This window comes from Megalops cyprinoides, chromosome 12, assembly GCF_013368585.1.
Source record: "Megalops cyprinoides isolate fMegCyp1 chromosome 12, fMegCyp1.pri, whole genome shotgun sequence".
NCBI classification, from domain to species: Eukaryota; Metazoa; Chordata; class Actinopteri; order Elopiformes; family Megalopidae; genus Megalops; species Megalops cyprinoides.
Window position 1 is genome coordinate 7,912,325 of NC_050594.1, and position 17,849 is coordinate 7,930,173.

The 17,849-nt window shown below is 42.3% G+C and overlaps 1 protein-coding gene across 6 annotated transcripts; it reads left to right on the forward strand.

Moving 5' to 3' along the window:
- Window positions 1–543: 543 nt before the first annotated feature.
- Window positions 544–15,422, forward strand: LOC118786868 (homeobox-containing protein 1-like). 6 transcript variants are annotated; one of them, XM_036542211.1, is made up of 10 exons: window positions 544–746; window positions 7,159–7,701; window positions 8,153–8,238; window positions 8,534–8,644; window positions 10,101–10,254; window positions 10,817–10,899; window positions 11,348–11,443; window positions 11,895–11,989; window positions 12,302–12,385; window positions 14,472–15,422. In XM_036542211.1, the coding sequence occupies exons 2-10, from the start codon at window positions 7,160–7,162 to the stop codon at window positions 14,769–14,771; spliced, it is 1,551 nt and encodes a 516-aa protein (XP_036398104.1). In that variant the 5' UTR covers window positions 544–746; window position 7,159; the 3' UTR covers window positions 14,772–15,422. The 6 variants fall into 6 exon arrangements, with proteins under 6 accessions (XP_036398104.1, XP_036398107.1, XP_036398106.1 ...); XM_036542214.1 differs by having other exon boundaries at window positions 14,628–15,422; XM_036542213.1 differs by having other exon boundaries at window positions 11,898–11,989.
- Window positions 15,423–17,849: the final 2,427 nt, after the last annotated feature.

Below are 17,849 nucleotides of genomic sequence, written 5' to 3' on the forward strand. Positions count from 1 at the left end.
AAATTAAAGGATTGCAAAAGCAGAACCCTTGGTTTTAGCATTCTGTCCAGTTAACAGTTTCAGTAAAAGTCAGACACCTTTTCAAGTATTATATATACTGGCAGAGATCAGCTCCGGTGCAGACTGAGGGGTGCCTCAAGGTTATTTCAGTGCAAAAAAGGTCACAGGTTTTCAGGTGTTGTGAAATCTGTTTGAAATCTATCACAGACCTAACATAACCTCTGTTACAACTCAAAGGGTCAAAGGTCCACACACTGTAAAGAGGACAAATCAGTTGACAAAACAACATAGCGGAAGGGTATTGTCTGTGTGTAACCATTTTTTACAAGAGTATCTACAACATAAAATTATTGTGCAGAATATCTGTGGATGTATTGCGACCTTTGGCAAGTAAAAGTTTCTTATGCCTATATGAGGGCTCTAGTGTAAATACAGGTCGTACGTGCAGACCAGTTGGGAGTCTTGATAGAAAACACACCCTCAATCTGTGATAAACGAACTACGATTCCCGTGAAACCCTGAGCAGATGTCTGTTAATGTCAATATGGCTGCTGTCAAGCAGACAAAGGCAAAGGAGTCTCGCCTCGATTTGCAATCAAAATAGGAGGTAAAAAGAAAGCAGCAAGGCTTTGCGAAAATTGTTGCTGCATGCTTAGTAACAGTAGTAAATGAAATAAATTTCGGACGAATATATTGTCCTGTTAATGGTGTGGCGGGCGGGGGCCCTAGATTCAAAGACCGTCAAGGTAAGACTTTATTTACCTTGCTAGCTAGCTGGCTAGCCACTCCGACATTCCAATGTCTGTAGCTAGCTGGCCAGCCAACAGTTCGCTTGCAAAACTAGCTTGCTACCTAGCTGGCAATCAAGCTATCACTACTGCCGTGTACTCGTTTACCGTTAACGGATAACATGCAAGTTACCTAGTTATGCGCCTAATGAAACAAAGCATTGCATTTGTTGATTCAGCACACTGCTTGCTGTATGGGAAAAGTATGAAGACAGCGTAGGTAGTTATGCGTAGCTATCCAACGTTAACAAGTTTGCTAGCACAAGATAGATAGCCAGCTATATAATTAATTGCAAAGCATACAGTGCATCAACGATTTTGCCAGCCAGCTGTAACTCTTAGTTAGGGTTACATCTAGCAACCTACAGTAGCGTTAGCTAACAACATCAAACCAGTCTTTGCAATACAGACAGCTAGCGTAGTGAACTATTGGTTTGACTTTTGTTGTATCTGCATGCGGCTGCTAACGTTAGCAAGCGAGCTAACTACGGTGGCATGTTGCCAGAGAGACCGCTAGATAGCTGGCCATTTAATGTCTAATTAGCTTTTCGACTTATCAGTTTACATCTGGTAATACATAGGATGGAGAGGGTGCAGTCTGACCAGTTAGCTAATTGATGTTATGTATGTAGGTCTTGGGTAGGTAGCTAGTCTAGCTTTCCTGCTAGTGTCAAGCTAGCTATCTAACAAATTATTTGTATCTGGCTAACAAGCTTGCTACGTGTGTTTTTGTCATTGTGATACATTAGCTAGCAAGCAGCATTTACCAATACGGGATGTACAGGTAGCTAGGAATCAAGCTAGTTCGTTCTTTCTGAAGTACCAGGGTATGGGCGTTGCGCTTCCAATTAGTCTTTCGCTAGCTAGCTAGTTAGCTAATATACTGCACTAACTACGCCTTTGAGAATGCCAAGGAAACCTGCAGCCTAGGTGACTTTGTTCAGCATTGAAGCGGTAACTTACTCCCACGAAAAAATCCACAAAAGTTTATCAGCTGCTTTTTTTGCCTAACTCTACGATAGACCACCAAATACTGAAGGGAATTTTGAGGCTCAGGCTTTTTCAGCAGTTTTGTTTTTCTTTTTTACAACTCGTCTTTTCTCTAAGTTAATTTTTGTTTGCAATACCAGTCCATCGTCCAGTGGTTGATTTGACTTTATTCGTATACATTTGCTATATATCAAAATTGATATACATGTATTACCATAGAATATTTAGTCCTGTGCTGATCACTAGGTTTCAAAATGTAACTGGACAGGTTAATATGCTAATTTCCAAATGAATGCACAATATAATAAAATAAATAGTCTTGTGCGGTCAGTTAATCTATCTTTGTGACACTTTGATGAGCCAAAAAATACATAAGGTTGATCCTGCTTTTTATATTTTTATAGTTAGTGCATGATAGAGCTACCCCGGTGTAACATTTTGTGTATGACATAATAATAAGTATAACCGATAATGTGGTTATTTAGCATGCTAAACAACCGCACGATAATACAAGTGTAGGAAATGCATGGACTATGGTTAAGGAGGAGTCGGAGGTTTTTTTGTGTTATTGTGATAAGTGGTACTGATAGTACTGAGAAGTACTGATAGCTAAGGAAAGCTGCCTAAGATATGTGATTGGCAAAGCCAGCAGGCATTTGTGATTTGCAATCATATGCATCAGTGCACATGTCATACATATGCCATCGATTTTCCAGGTGCATTCAGTTAGCCTTATCACCTGTCCTGAACTGGCAATAAAGCACCGACAGACAGAGTGAAACCTGGCTCCAGACGGTCGGCTCCTCCTGCAATAACACAGTGAAATCCAATTCTTTTTTTATTCCATGATGGGTAAACTTTTCTGTCCATCAAATCCCACAGTATTGATGTGATTTACCTGCTGCTATGCCCTTGTGGGCACAGGTACAGTGGTAAAATATATGGCAGAGTGTTTAAGCAAGCACAAAAGGTGTTATTAGACACAGAGTAAGGAATTCCTCTGCTGAAAGAAATTTCATGGAATTTACAGTCTTAATTTTATTGCCATTGAGAGTCAAATCCTCAGTGGAGTAAATCTTAACGAGGCCATCATCTAGTTCTGGCAACCACTAGTTTACATCATCCCTGTTCAATCTGTACATTTTTTTGTTCCTCAGTGATTTTTTCCATATAAGATCCATAAAATGTTGTATTTTCGTTCTATTTCTTTCTGTTGACAACTTAATTTATCATGTAGTATGATTGCTCAAGGTTTCTTCCTGATAGGGAGTTCTTACTTGCCACTGTTGCCTTAGGCTTGCTCTCAGGGGGTCTCAGGCCTGGGAACAATGTAAAGCTGCTTTGTGACAACTTGTGTTGTAAAAAGTGCTATACAAATAAAAATGAATTGAATTGAATGTAATTTTCAAGTTTCAGATTGATTGGTAGCCTCAAGGAGAGATGGTTTTGAACTGAATGTCTCAACTGAATTGATTGCTGACAAACAAAGGTGGCCTAGATTAATAACTAATGTTGTATAGCGGTGGATTACTCTATGGTGACTGCATGTATTTGTTAATTACATGACTGCGGCTATATATTGAGCTGCCAAAGGGCTTTGACCAAAAGATTGCCTTATCTCACCTCTGTTACAAGTAAAAAAAAAAAGAAAAAAAAAAAAATCAGTTTTCTTTCCTCTGGGGGTTGGGGTGCTTAGTTTATGCAGTTTGCACAAGCATGATGATAACATGTCAGGTTGTTCCCTCATCAGACATAAAACTAGTTTAAATTATGAGCACAAGCAACTTCCTGGGGCATCATGGGAATTTATTAAATCCAGTGTGCCTTATTACAGTCAGTTCCTAGTGCGATTGTAATTATACGGTCGGTTCCACGGCAGATCAGCGTGGAATCGGAACTGGCGTTCCTCAATTTGCTAGGCTCGGGGTTAAATTGTATTTGACCCTGTAAAGGAAACGTAATGATCTGATTCCATCACAGCTCCTGCGATTAGCCGTTTCCGAAATCATCCCTGTTCACTTCCTGGGCACACATCCCCATTTTGCATGAGACAGCACATAAGGGAATCAGTTTAATGTTATGTTTGGAATTCCACCTAATGCAGTTTTTTTTTATGAAGGCTTTCAGTTCTAAAACAGTTACTGCAGTCCCCTCCCAAAAGCATTTAAGATATGGGCATATGTTATTTGTATTTACTGAGTTCGTTTTTTTGTCTCCTTTGTTCTCCACAGAAAATTCTGTCCCCAATCACTTTGTACCCAGAGAGATTTGGGGAAGAAGAATAACAAAGAACCGTTGGGGAAAGAATAGGAATAAAAGCTTTCATTTGCAGACGAGAGGGCTGCATACTAAATTTCATTGCATTCTAAGCAGCTGATCCCATGTTAATCCTTCTGTCCTTAGTTACTCCTGTTATGTCCATACAGTAATATGAGTAAGGGCTTAACATCACTGTAGTCCCATTGCTCATGCAATCATCAGTATTTGTCCACCACAGTACCCCCCATCCAAAGTACATCTTTCAAGTGTCTGTGTCGCTTGGCAACTGGTAGCATCTCTGTGTCAGTAGATTTGGAGATGTTTTCTCTAAGATTAAAGATAATTAATCGCTGTGTTGGGGCTCTGATGCTTAAACAGCCTGCTTGGCTTGGTAGAGCAGTTGGTAATGAATTTATGTATAGAGATTATGTGTGAGTTTATTTTCACGTTTCTCTGTTTGGGATTGTCAGGAAGGTGGCCTTTGCTTCTCACGTAGAAACAGACAAAGAAGCAAAATCACAAAAAATAGTAATAAAAAATGAATATAACGCAGAACTCAGCCAGAGCTGTGTGTCACACAGACATAAATTGTTTTTGAGGCACAAGTGCAGGCTGTACTTTGGTGTTTCTGAAACACAGTGTCAACTTTGCACTTTTCTCTAGTATGAGATTCAGTGTATATGATATGCTCACACCGGATTTAAAATTCCTTTAAGGGAATGTCAATCTAAGATTGCAGAATAGAGTCAGAAGGTAGCAAGAAGCAGAAGGTAGACTTGTATTTAAAACAGGTCAACAGTATAATGCCTGAAATTGTCTCTTGAAGACTGACTTTGAAAAAAATGCCTTGTTTTTTTGCCTTCAGCAACATTGAAGAGGCAATAGGGAGTTATTGCTGTTTGTTCTCAGTGCAAAGAATTGCTTTTCTTTACTGACATAAATGCATATTAATATGTTTTGATATTAAAATGACAAGTAACAAATTTAACAGTTAGAAACTCAAGGCTTCACAAGAACACTGTACAGTTATGAGATGGAATACAGAGTGGGAACCCAGTGGAAGATGGAGAGAGGGCTATGTTGGTCCTAGGATATGGATTTTTTACATTATCTGGCAGTGAAGCAAAAGAAATGTGCGGGGGGTTTCTTTACACTTTTTTGCAGGAGCCAGGAGATTCAGCCAGTCAGAGTAAGTGTGAATCTTGACTATGAGTCAGAGAAAGATGTGGTTCTAGAAGATGATGATGATGATGATGATGATATTGGAACTACTATTGAATACAAACATGATGTATTCGTGCGTTTACAACAGGTTAAATGTTCTGATTCAAACACAGACTGCAGCACTGGGGAGGTCCAGAGAGTAGACTGCAGGGCTTTGTGGACCGGGTCTCTGTATGCCTGTCTGCCTGTCTGCTTGGTGCCAGCCACTGAGGACTGTTCAATCATTTCATTTTCTCTCATTCTCCCTCTGTCTCTCTCTCCATTTTCCCTCTTTTTAATGTGGTTATCTGCCTTTCCCTTCTCCTCACAGCCATGTCTGTAAGGATTCTCTCATGAATTTAAAGAGAAATTGTTATTTTTATCCAGTATTGTGGCATGTTCTTCCAGCAAAAATAACGTCACTGTGGCAGCAACGACAGGGTTTTACAGTGCGGGCATTCTCTTCTCTTTTAAGTGAGCTTATCACTGGTTCCTTTGTTTCAGGTGCACTTCTTCTTGTCATTTACTTTACTAATACAAAGTGTTTAGTATAGTTGTTTATGGCTCATATCCAACACAGGCAGCTCAAATGTTATATCTTATGGTTGTTAATGGGGCCCATACTTACACCTTTGTTAGCATTAGTTTGACAGACTAAGGGGTTCATTCTCTGTAAGCAGTATTGTCTCAGATTGTCTCAAGTACACCTCCACTTGCAAGTGCATTTCTAACTTCATTTCTATTGCCAAATACTACTCTGTGCCTATTAGTCATTGGAGTACTGATTGCAGTGAGGTTCCACTAACCCTTTACTGTAGATAGTGACTCATAATGGTAGCAGCCACAGCCCATAAACAGGCCATTCAGTATCTGCAAGCCTGAACTAGCATGCATGCTCCACCTAACTGTTGATGGTATTACCTGGTTATAGGACCAAGTCTTATTTGCCAACATAGCTAGCCAGCCAGCTGTGTATGGTGTAATGGGACAACCACAAACTGAAAGGGAATGATAATATTGGAACATTGTGAATTGCTATCAGATGGTTTTCCTTGTTGTTTTATGTTGCATGGTAAATGTGTTGCTGTAAATTAAATTATGTTGCTAATTGTCTCTCTCTCTCTCAGAATTGTTTTGAAAACATATACTCATATAGCTAGTTGGCTATCTAGCCAATTTATTCCCAAGAAAGATAATGACATGGAAATTTAAGAGGCTCTTGGCAGAGATATTGTTTGTTTCTCTGTTTTTTTTCCCCCTCTTTTTCAAGCATAGGATTTTGTGACAGAACATTTTAGCTGCAAAGCGGGGACTTAAATAGCTGCCCCCATGCTACTGCTTATCTGCAGTAGATAGATTTTGAGTGCAAACCTGAGATCATTGTTTAGATGCTGTAGGGGTGCTAGTAATCAGACACTTCTTAGCTGTTCTTGTTTTTTTAAGCAAACCCTTTTTCTATTATCAAGGATTTTATCAAATATAATTTGCTTGAAACAAGATTCGAATCCAGCTTGCAAACAGCCTTACCCCACAGAACTTGCAGGGGTGCTTGTAAGCAGACTCTGGGAAGGGATTTGAAATCACAGTATTTGCTCTGCAAATTGGTAGGATGCAAATAGCTGGCATGCATCAAAGCCTTGAAATAAAATGTCTGATGTCTGATATGGAGTAGCACCAGCACATCATGCAAATTATTTATAGTGCTACACCCTGCCACTGGGCTACTCGTGGCCTCCACTAACTTACAGTTTACCCCCTTTTTTTAACCATTACACAACTGAAAACAGTACAAATATTGTCTAGCCTTTTTAAGATTTTTTCCCCTGTAAAATATCAAGATGACTCTAGGTTTGCTATGTGACAAATGTTTTTTTTTTTTTCTCCCGCTTACATTTTCTTGTCCTCTCCTGTCTCCCAGAATGTCCCACTACACGGATGAGCCCCGCTTCACGATTGAGCAGATCGACCTGCTCCAGCGGCTTCGCCGGACGGGCCTGACCAAGCAGGAGATCCTGCACGCGCTCGACACCCTGGACCGGCTGGACCGTGAACACGGGGAGAAGTTTGGCCGGCGCCGCACTGCCTGCGTCGGGACGGGGGCGGCGGCGGGCCCGGGCGCCAGCAACACCACCTCTTCCACGTCCTCTTCCAACAACGTGGTGGCCGCCTCGTCCTCCTCCTCCTCCACCACCACCATCGCCACCCAGACGCAGTTCTACGGCGCCCTGTCCCCGTCGCCCAGCAACAGCTACGACACCTCCCCGCCCCCTCCCGCCACCTGCGCCTCTGTCTCCCCCGCCGTCGTGTCCCAGAACGGCCGCGACGCCTCGACCGCCGCAACCAACGGGAAGCTGTCCCCGCCCCGCTTCCCCGTCAGCAGCGCTGCATCCACACGTGCCTACGGCTACGAAGTGCCCGAGGACGAGATGGAGATCGAGGACAAGGTGGAGGAGCTCATGAGGTTTGTGGACGTAAGGCACATGACAAGAGAAAGGATTTTTGGCAAACGCGGTAGTGTTCCCCGATCAGAGTAATTGCTGACCCTGGCTTTGCATGTCACATGACATTGGCCTTCCTAATTTGATCTGCTTAATATCAAGAAAGTCAGGTTGCTTCAGTGCATTACTCCTTTTCCTGTTTTGAATTTACTTTTTCATTTCCAGTGAATTCCATGTCCACATTGGAAGTACTGAGCAAAGTGTCAAGGACATTACTGATAGGCATTCTGATAATATGCCCTCATATGTACAGCTCAAATTTATGAAAAAATGGCTGTTTTTATCAGCGCTCAGAGTAAATGTGAAAAAGAATGACTCATACCTTCCATTTAATGAATATAATTTTTTCCTCTGGTCCCCTCCCCCATCTCCTGTTTTTCTTGTCCTCCCTCTCTCTCTGTCTCACTGCTGCAGAAGGGACAGCAGCCTCATTAAAGAGGAAATCAAAGCCTTCCTGGGCAATCGGCGCATATCCCAGGCAGTGGTGGCCCAGGTAACAGGTGAGTGTGGCCCTCCATGGCCCAGCAGAAGACTCCTTCAGTCAAGAAAAAAGAAAAGACCCAATGACTATTTTTTGATGCGTTGAATCAAAGAAAGACCCACACTACAATACGGCAGTCCTCAAACTACAGCCCAGAGCTCCCGTAGGAAAGCAGTGACTGTCAGCATGAAGCAAAGATCAAATTTGCAAATCTGCAGCAAATATTTAGGAATGCAGTGTTACTTGTGTTTAGGGGGGGCGTGAGTATTCTTGTTTTCTACAGCTGTGTGCGCTCTTTGCTCACTCTCTCCTAGGTATCAGCCAGAGCCGCATCTCCCATTGGCTTTTGCAACAGGGCTCGGACCTGAGCGAGCAGAAGAAGAGGGCCTTCTTCCGCTGGTACCAGATGGAGAAGACCACGCCTGGTAATGCCCACCTCCATCACCATCGCCAGAGCACCACCCTGTCCCCACCCTTGCAGTCGCTGTTCAGCTGTTCAACCCGATCTATCCATTATTAAAGTGTGAATTTCCATTTGATCGTGTCCCGGTTTCTGTCTGTGCTTCGCTCTGTGTCGAGTCTCTGGCATCACGCGTTGTCTGGTCTGTGGAGAGGGCGGCGCCCTTCAGAAGCCTCCCCTATGTTAGAAGGCCTGTAAACCTGAGAGCAGTTTAATTTTGTGGAAGATCAGCCCACCTCAAGAATGGAGCAAGACAGGACGGTTCAGGAAATGTGGATCTTGTGACAGCTCGAGAAGGATGGTCAACATTGGCATTGTCTTTTTGTGCTGCTGAAAAGAAATCTGACTGGAGACAGGAGAGAGTTTGAACTGAAAATCACAGTAACTAGATAATACCAAATCATAACAGTGCTGTCATTATTTTTAACATGACAACACTAGGAACAGAGGAAGTCTGAACCCAACCAGGAAATGACTATGTGATGACTGAGTTGTAATTCAATTACAACCAGTGGAATGTGTTTGTATCATTCCACTGGTGTCCAGCTTTGATTTCTACTTAAAAATGGTACCATTACAGCACAGGTTAGAACATAAGGTAGGGTTTTTTATTTATAAATTTAGGGGAAATCAGCCTAATGTTTGAGCAGAAACCTTATTTAAACAGTAGAAGGTCATGCTATTTTCTTCATTAAATGCTGTGGTCAGGGGCTGTTATCCTGCTGTAAAGGAGTATCAGTCCCTTGACATTGTCACATTGTTCAATTGGACACAGGTGGAGAAACAGATCTTCTCAAAGCAGATTTGACTGTATTGGAGGTCAATGGGTAGAAACAACAATAGCAAGGATGTGCCAATGTGTGAATTGAAGAATGGTACAACTTCCAGATATTGCAGGTTCAGGTATTGCTGCAGTATCTGATATTTCAACATTTCACAAAGATCAGGTCACATCAATAAACTTGTAGGGTCTCGCCACCATTTGTTGCCTAGTATTTTTGAGCAAGTATCATGAAGACGGTAGCAGCCAAGCAGTGGGAACATCAGTCATGGTGAAAGTTCGGACATAGTTGACCAGAGCAAATGAGCGCACCCCTGTTTAAAAACTACCAATATAATATGTTTGCACCCAAGACCTTCCTGTTCTTGAATAGGTACAAGTGCTTTGATTTTGGTGTATTATGAAACAAACTATCATTACCCCTTGAAAAAGGATGTGAGTGTTATGCCTACCAAATGACCAATCCTGTGGAAAAACAGAAGGTTTGCTGTAATCAGTGTGCTCATTACACAGCCATTCTTTTTTTTTTGGGGCATCGTTCATGATGGACGCATTTCTGGCCTCGCTCTGTGATTGGCCGGAATCGGGTGCTGCAGCTGATTTTGCTGTGCTGTTGTTTGTCGTTGCCGTTGCGCTCCAGGTGCCACTCTGACCATGCGCCCCACCCCCTTGGCTTTAGAGGATGTGGAGTGGAGACAGACCCCTCCCCCCATAAGCTCCGCCCCCGGGAGCTTCCGTCTGCGACGCGGGAGCCGCTTCACCTGGAGGAAGGAGTGCCTGGCCGTGATGGAGAGGTGAGACAGCCTCTGCAGGAGGGGTGGGCCTGCAGAAGGTAATGCATTACATTTAAGATCAACATGAGGTAAAATCCAGACCCTGGACAAACGTTACATTACATTATTGTCATTGTCTGTTTAATATCTCCTGCTTTCCATGTCCTTGAGGCTGGATTTTTCATTGTAAGGAGTGGAATGTGTCAGGGTGTATCAAGTTTCATGATTCAACAAGAAACAGGTTCAGAATTCTGTATGTTGTAAAAAGCCAAGTTTGGTTCTGTATGGCTGCTGTACCACATGACATATGAGTGCTATTTTATATATCAAGCCGCTGTGCTTTCAATGGAATGTTTGGATTCCAGTGCCGTTATTCCAAAATAGCAGCATAATGATTATAAGTTGAAGTTACATGTACATTTAAGGAGGTCAAGCACCATAAGGAGATGGCTTCCATTTTGTGTGATGCATGGTCCGCATGTTCAGTCACACACAGGAATCAAGCCAAAGTGAACACCGTTTATCTCAGTTGATTTCCTCTCCGTGCGGGTGAAAATGTTCCGGATCCACCCTCTCTTTGCAGTTACTTCAATGAGAACCAGTACCCTGACGAGGCTAAGAGGGAGGAGATTGCCAACGCCTGCAATGCTGTCATACAGAAACCAGGTGAGACTGAAACCATGAGATGTCATCAGGATGCCCTGCACCTCAGGAAGGCAGATGACATGCTTATGAACAAGCACACTGAGCATACATATGAATGAAGAATATTATCAGGCAAATACATACTTAAGGCTAGTTATTTATCGTTGAATGTCTCAGCTGTTAACTAAATATGTGCCCTCCAACATGTGTTTAGCTGCAGAATTATAAGTTCCAGTTCCTGACTTACTGCCCGTATAATTTATATGAGACATATGTGTAGGCAGCATATAAGCCAGCATCTGTCAGTAAAATCAGGCACGATGCGAGGAGAGACTGAGGAGTAGAAGGCACAGCATTACTCACATATTTGCCATTTTAATACTCCCAATAATGACTCTAGTCTCCGCTGCAGCTCCGAATGTTGGCCTGTATTTCCCGCTTCATCTGAGGCTTCATCCATTTCTTCCAGGAAAGAAGCTGTCAGAACTGGAGAGGGTCACCTCCCTGAAGGTCTACAACTGGTTTGCAAATCGACGGAAGGAGATCAAGAGGAGAGCCAATATTGGTAACACGTCAGGCCCTGGCTGAGGTGGAGGGAGGGGGAATCTTGGGGCCCTTTTGGACACAGCGGCATCTGGTTTCCCCTTAACAAGAGGCACAGTGAACTAAACTCTCACAGATGCATGCCAAGACATTCACTTTATCAGCTGAAACACATCAGTTATTTTCAGTTCTACTGCAGTCCAGAATAACCTTGAATCGTACTAATTGGAGCCCAGTTCCTGAAAAAAACATTGGCAAGAAAAACTAAGTTGGGGAATCTGACGCAGATGTTATGACGCAGAACTGAATATCTTTGCACCAGAATTTTCCATCCAGACAGGAATCCTTGATGTCTTCATTCATTGTAATGCTCCTCTGTACAGACTCAGTAGTGAGCCAGCGAGTTATGGCGAGCCTCTGACATATTAGGGAAAGTTTCTTTTTTTGGTTGTTTTTTTTTTTTTTTTTTGAAGAAGCAACAATCCTGGAGAACCATGGGATAGATGTGCAGAGCCCAGGAGGTCATTCTAACAGCGACGATATCGATGGGAACGACTACTCCGAGCAGGTAACTGCTCACTGGGGACATTTCTAATATAGTGTGCCATTAATACCACTGCTTGTTTGTGTTGTCAGGTTAGATTTAAGTGACATTGTGCTGAAATAAATGAATCATCAAACAGCCCCCCTCCCAGATACATGGAACAATCCATTCCTGATCTCATTGTGAGTAGTCTGCTTTGGTTGAGCTGTGAGCTGCTCATCAAGGGAGGGGAGTGCTCACGTACTGGATTGTTTCATACTACTTGTGTGCCAAGGGAGGATTCCAAATCATCACAGTGTTGCAAAATGCAGACATGAATTTCATAAACCATTTCAGGGCTGTGATGTCACCTTTCTTGAAAAGAGACCAGTACCCAGATCCTTTGGTTTCGGCAGAATTGACCTGTCATCGCCCACACAGGTATGCTAGACGTACGAAAACTGTTATCATTGTGGAAAAAAAAGGCAAATTAACTTATTAAATAAGCACTGAAAGAGTTGTTACAACTTTATTAGAACCACAGTAGTAATTTTACTGTATCTAACAAAGAATAAATTAAAGCTGGCCGCTGAATACTCAACAACAGCACACCTTTGTGGGCATACTATGGGCAGCAGTATGGTATAAGGCGCAGGGCTTGTAACCCAAAGGTTGCCAGTTTAATGGTTTTGATGAGCATGAAATTGCTGTAAATCATATGCCATGGTTCATCCACCAGATCTCAGCCTAACTCCCATTTATGTTGAGTTTCTGGAGAGGCACCTGAGACAGTGTTGCCCACCACAATCAAGAAAACACCAAATTATGTTTTTTGTAGAAAAACAGTGTCACATCCCTCCAATAGAGTTCCAAACAAAATAGTAACTGTAAAATCTATGCCAAGATGCGTTGAGGCTGGTCTGGTGGCTCATGATGGCCCAACACCTTATTAAGACACTTAATGTTGGTGTTTCTTTTATTTCAGCAGTTACCTTTATGTCCATTGTGCTATACAAAAGCAAATGTAAAGCAGTCTTTTGTGTTTGGGAGGACGCCTTTTTACTAAGATTTGCACCACTATAATGAGCAAGAATCTCACTCAGCTTTACTGAGTTTATTTTGAAAACATATCATAACATGCATCTTATGAATGACTCATGTATTTATATCTATACTTTGACCATGTGTAGAAATGTTTGTTTCACATTTCACACTAGGTTTTTTGAAAAATACGGCACACAGGTATTGGTTATTGAGTAGTTGTTTTTTGGCTTCAGTTCCGTTAACGGATCAAACATGATTGACCAGTATACGCTTGAGTGACTGCCACAGAAGCTCAGTCTCATCATTTCCTCAGGAAGGGGAGTAGGCACAGTAGATGGCCTGTCTAACCAGTTAAATGTGAAGCTTCGTGGAAATCAAGATGGAAAAACACTGCATGGAACTAATATACCCTTATAAAAAGAACAATGCTGTCGTGCCATCAGTATATTAGTGTTAGTATATTACTAAGGTGCAGTACTGTAGTCTGTCAATGGCAAGCTTTGTTCTAGGCAGCCACAAGTCATGACAACAAGCTCAGTAACTACATTGTCATGCTCTGTGGGGTATATCTCGCACCAGATATACTCCATCAGAAAATCCAGCTTCCTGCAGCACATTTGTCATTGGTTCAGCTGTGGAGAGGAACATCAGTGCACCTGCCATAATAGAAATCTTCTTACCTTGTACATCTTCTTACCTTCCTAACTTGTACAGTCCAGCTGGTGAAAAACAATACACTCACTTACTCCAGTCTCCACCGTATAGTATCTTATATGGTTAAAATGCAGTAGTCTCTAGAAAAGTGACATTTACTTGTTCCTTCTTCTGTTTTTCTCCATTGATCTTCACCAAACTCTGCCTAATCTCCTCTCTGACTGATAAGGTGCGACAGTGTTTAATGCAATGGGTTAGATGCTAAAGTCTGTCACTGTTAGTCATGAGTAATCACTTAATCAGATTGGCAGCAAAAACGTATAATCAATGACATGACCAAAATCTCAAAACGTCCATGCAAAAGAGAACAATTGTCTGTGTAATGGTCAGTGTTGGCTGCTGAGAGGGTGTGTTGTACACACAATGTTTGATATATGTGGCATTACAGGAGATGATTACATGCATCTTGCTGCACAAGGACAACCAAATTTCCACGTCGCTTAGTCACATTTCTTCTGTGCATATGATTTTTATTAGAGTTTTCCTATTTGATGCTTGTAGGCATTTTACTTAAGCTCTGATTAAGCCGATGTTTAAATCATAAGGTGTGTAATGGCACACACTGGACAAATGTTATACTCAGGGTTGACAGTGTTTGTCAAGTGTAACAGCACACAGTAGGTAAGTGTTGTGAGTGTCAGTTTGACAGCATAGAGGCCACAATGTACATGAGAAATATTTTCATCAAATAAATATTCAAATAAAGCATCCAAATTTAGACCTAAGAAGAAATGAAACTAAAAAAAAAAAAACCTTCTTGTAATTATAGGTGCCCGTTTTGCTGCCCAGTTGGCTGTCGACCAAGCCCAGCTCAGGCAGGGCACGACCGCAGAGGGGGGCCTTGCCCGGACGGCAGGGTGCGGGGGAGGGGAAGGCGGAGAGCCCCAGACTGACCGCTGTCTCCTGGTCTCCCTCCTCCCTCCAGGACGAAAGCAACGGCCACGGCGACCACCAGGACCCCATCACGCTCGCCGTGGAGATGGCTGCCGTCAACCACAGCATCCTAGCGCTGGCCCGACAGGGCGGGGGCGGCAACGAGATCAAGACAGAGGTGCTGGATGATGACTAGGGAGCCTGTGAGTGTGTGTGTTGGAAAGGGGCGGGGGGGTTTAGGCTGAAGTGCAGGAATTGCCATGTCTTCAACAGGGTACGTAATCAAAGTTCATGGAGGGCTGAATTTGCTGAATGACGATGACCAAATCTGTGTGTGACAAGTTACCGGTCCCTACGCTGCCACCCTTCCTGAGTTCTGATGTCAGCAGCCCTACCTGCTGTGTTATTTGCCCTTTCTACTGGTTTAGTATCTGTACAACACAGACATGTATGCTTTCTGTTTGTTACTAGAAAAGTGCTCGATTTGGCATGGAGTCTGTTTGAATTGGTTATTTTTTAACATGCTGGATAGGTTAAACAGCTCTACACTAAACCTCTCCCACATGGGTGAGCGACTGGGAAGAGTATGCCCCTCTCTACCTCTTTTCCCTCTCTGTTCCCCTCAGGTAGAAGAGGGGTGGCCTCTTCTTGTTGGTGGTAGAGGTGATGGTAGAGGTGGGGGAACAGCACTGTACTGGTAGCCCGCCCCAGTAATCGTGTTCACACCCACACATTTACTTCAAAGGCAACTTCAAGTGGTCTCTTGCCTTCAAATTCTGTACCAACAGTCAAGGCTTCACTTTGCTTAAAAGCAAAAGGTGGTCACAGATATGTTAAACCCACCCTGACCCCACCCTTCTTGTTTGGGCAAAAGGATTTAGGGCCAGCATTCTGGTAACAAATGAGAAAGTGAGCCCTTTGTTAGTTTGGGCTGCACTGAGAAGAGGGAAGAGTGCTATTTTTCCCCATTCCTTTATCATGTCCAGAGGAGTGAAACATCTAAACGCTGTTCATCATGTTGGGACACATGGTACTTCATCTCAAGCATTATATAAACGATAATTACTGACAAATGGTCAGTCATTGTTCACGCTTGCTCTTCCAGAGCAAATCTCTTCCTGTTTACCTGCCTTCAACGCCCCCCCCCCCTGGATTTTGGGTGTACCTCACAGAGTTTTGTGCACTTCCTATGCATATAAATAATGCATATGGAAGCTTGTGTCATGGATGCTGACTGCGATCCAAATTCAACTCCGGTTGTGCTTTGTACACGAGAATCGTTCCAACATAAAAATCACACCTAGGCGCTACCTCAGAGTTTGAAGCCGATGTTGAATGCAGCTTCGAGCTCTGTATGTGAGCATGTCCAGTAGAAAGACACTAATGTTCGCCATTTTGGAGAGACACTGAATGTCGCAGTACATGGGTGTCAAACTGTCAGTTTCCTCATAGGCTCTAGAGTCTGAAGGAAGCTGGAATTAAAAAATGGGTATTTTACTTTCATTATTACTTTTTGTTCAGAATCAATCACTACATGAACCAGATACTGATTATAAAATGAATATCAATGCAGGAACATTATGGTTGTAAATTATTATTTAACATTTGTCAAACCCCTCTGAAGTAATCAGTCACAGTAAAAACTATGTTGAGCCTGTGTAAGTAGCTCTGGATGAGAGCATCTGCTAAATGACAATAACATTTTGGAATGAGGCACAGGGTTAGTTGTTGAAGAAGCAGCCTATGTGCATTGTAATCCGAGGAAGCATGGTGCTCCGCTGACTGAGCGCTAACGCAGAGATTCTTAAATCTGTTGTGTAATTGGGAAATATGAATTAATCGTAGCTTAAACCCAAAGTGATTTTAAAATGACCTTATTTAGGTACTGAGGAGATGCCCTTTTCACAGGGCCTAAAATGATACACCAGTGCATTCGTACAAGCAGTGATTCTTACTGAAGAAACTGAGGTTAGGCTTCTTGCTCAAAGCTACAGAAGCTGTGTTCAGCTGTAGAAAATTACATTCTGTTGTAACTTTTCCATTCTGTATTTATGTTCTGTGAGCAGGGCTGTGTTCTCAGACAGCCATCCATAAAGGACCAGAGCTCAGAACCCAGCCCTGAATTTTGGTTTCTATTGAATTTTCCAGTGTGGTACTTCAGGGGAGGAGCTCCAAAGAGCCTTCGGACCTTATTGGTTGCTTGGGTTGACTGACTGGGCAGTAGATTCAAGATTGGCTGTGACAGGCTAGGTGAAGTAGTTGTTTAGGGTGAGAGTGTTTCTCTGGGTTTTGTATAGAAGCCACTAATGGCTATTATGGCTATTACCCCCTTAAGCTGTAATCTCCTGGCTCTTAGGATGCTGCTTTTGATGTGAAATAACCATTTTTATTGTAAAGTACTATCTATCGAATGACAGTTAAGCTGACTGGTAAATCATTTCTGCTGCTTCAAAGCTTGGAAATCTTCAAAGCGCTGCTATCAACTAACCTGGCGTTCGGTTCTGTATCTAATGTGTATCGTATGAACTAAAAATACTGTTCTGAAAATTATCCAGATGAAATGTATTTGTAATATTTTAACTTTGGTTTTACCTGTGTAAAGTTCTGCCAAGCAGAAATGTATAGAATTAAATAATATGCTTTTTTTTCTTAAATGCTTTGTTTTGATTTTGAAACTTTTGTTTTGTTTTTGAGTTGCATATTGTCATTTTTCCTATGGTGCTGTTTTGTTATTCATTTCAATGTAAGATATTTTGAAAGATGTCCGCTTGTGTGTGCTTTAACTGTGATCATTCATAAAGGCAAAGCACCCCCTCAAGATTTATACAAATACAGCATTTCTTCATTGATTTTCACTGAGCTTGTTACTTGATCCATAAATGTGTGTGCGTCAGTCTTGTGTGTTGTTCTCAGTATCAGATCACTTCACTAGTAAACATTGCAGTCCAGCTCATATCAACTCCATTTTAGCCAGAAAATGTAGTAGAACAGGAAGTTTGAAAGCACATGACCTTTAACAGCTGGGCAGCACTCATATTCAAACATCCATAGTCAGTGAATATCAAGTGTTTGAAAATTTGTGCCTTGTTGTCTTTAGCTTACCCTTGCAAGGGTTTTGGCTTTCGCTGGCAGACAGGACAGATCACAGGTTACTTACGGCCTGTTAACTGTGTACTAGCCTTGGTGCTGGGAGGAAATGTTTTACTGTGTTCTTCTGGACTATATAGTGACTAAAATCCACCACAAACATTTAGCATGAGGATCTTACGATTTA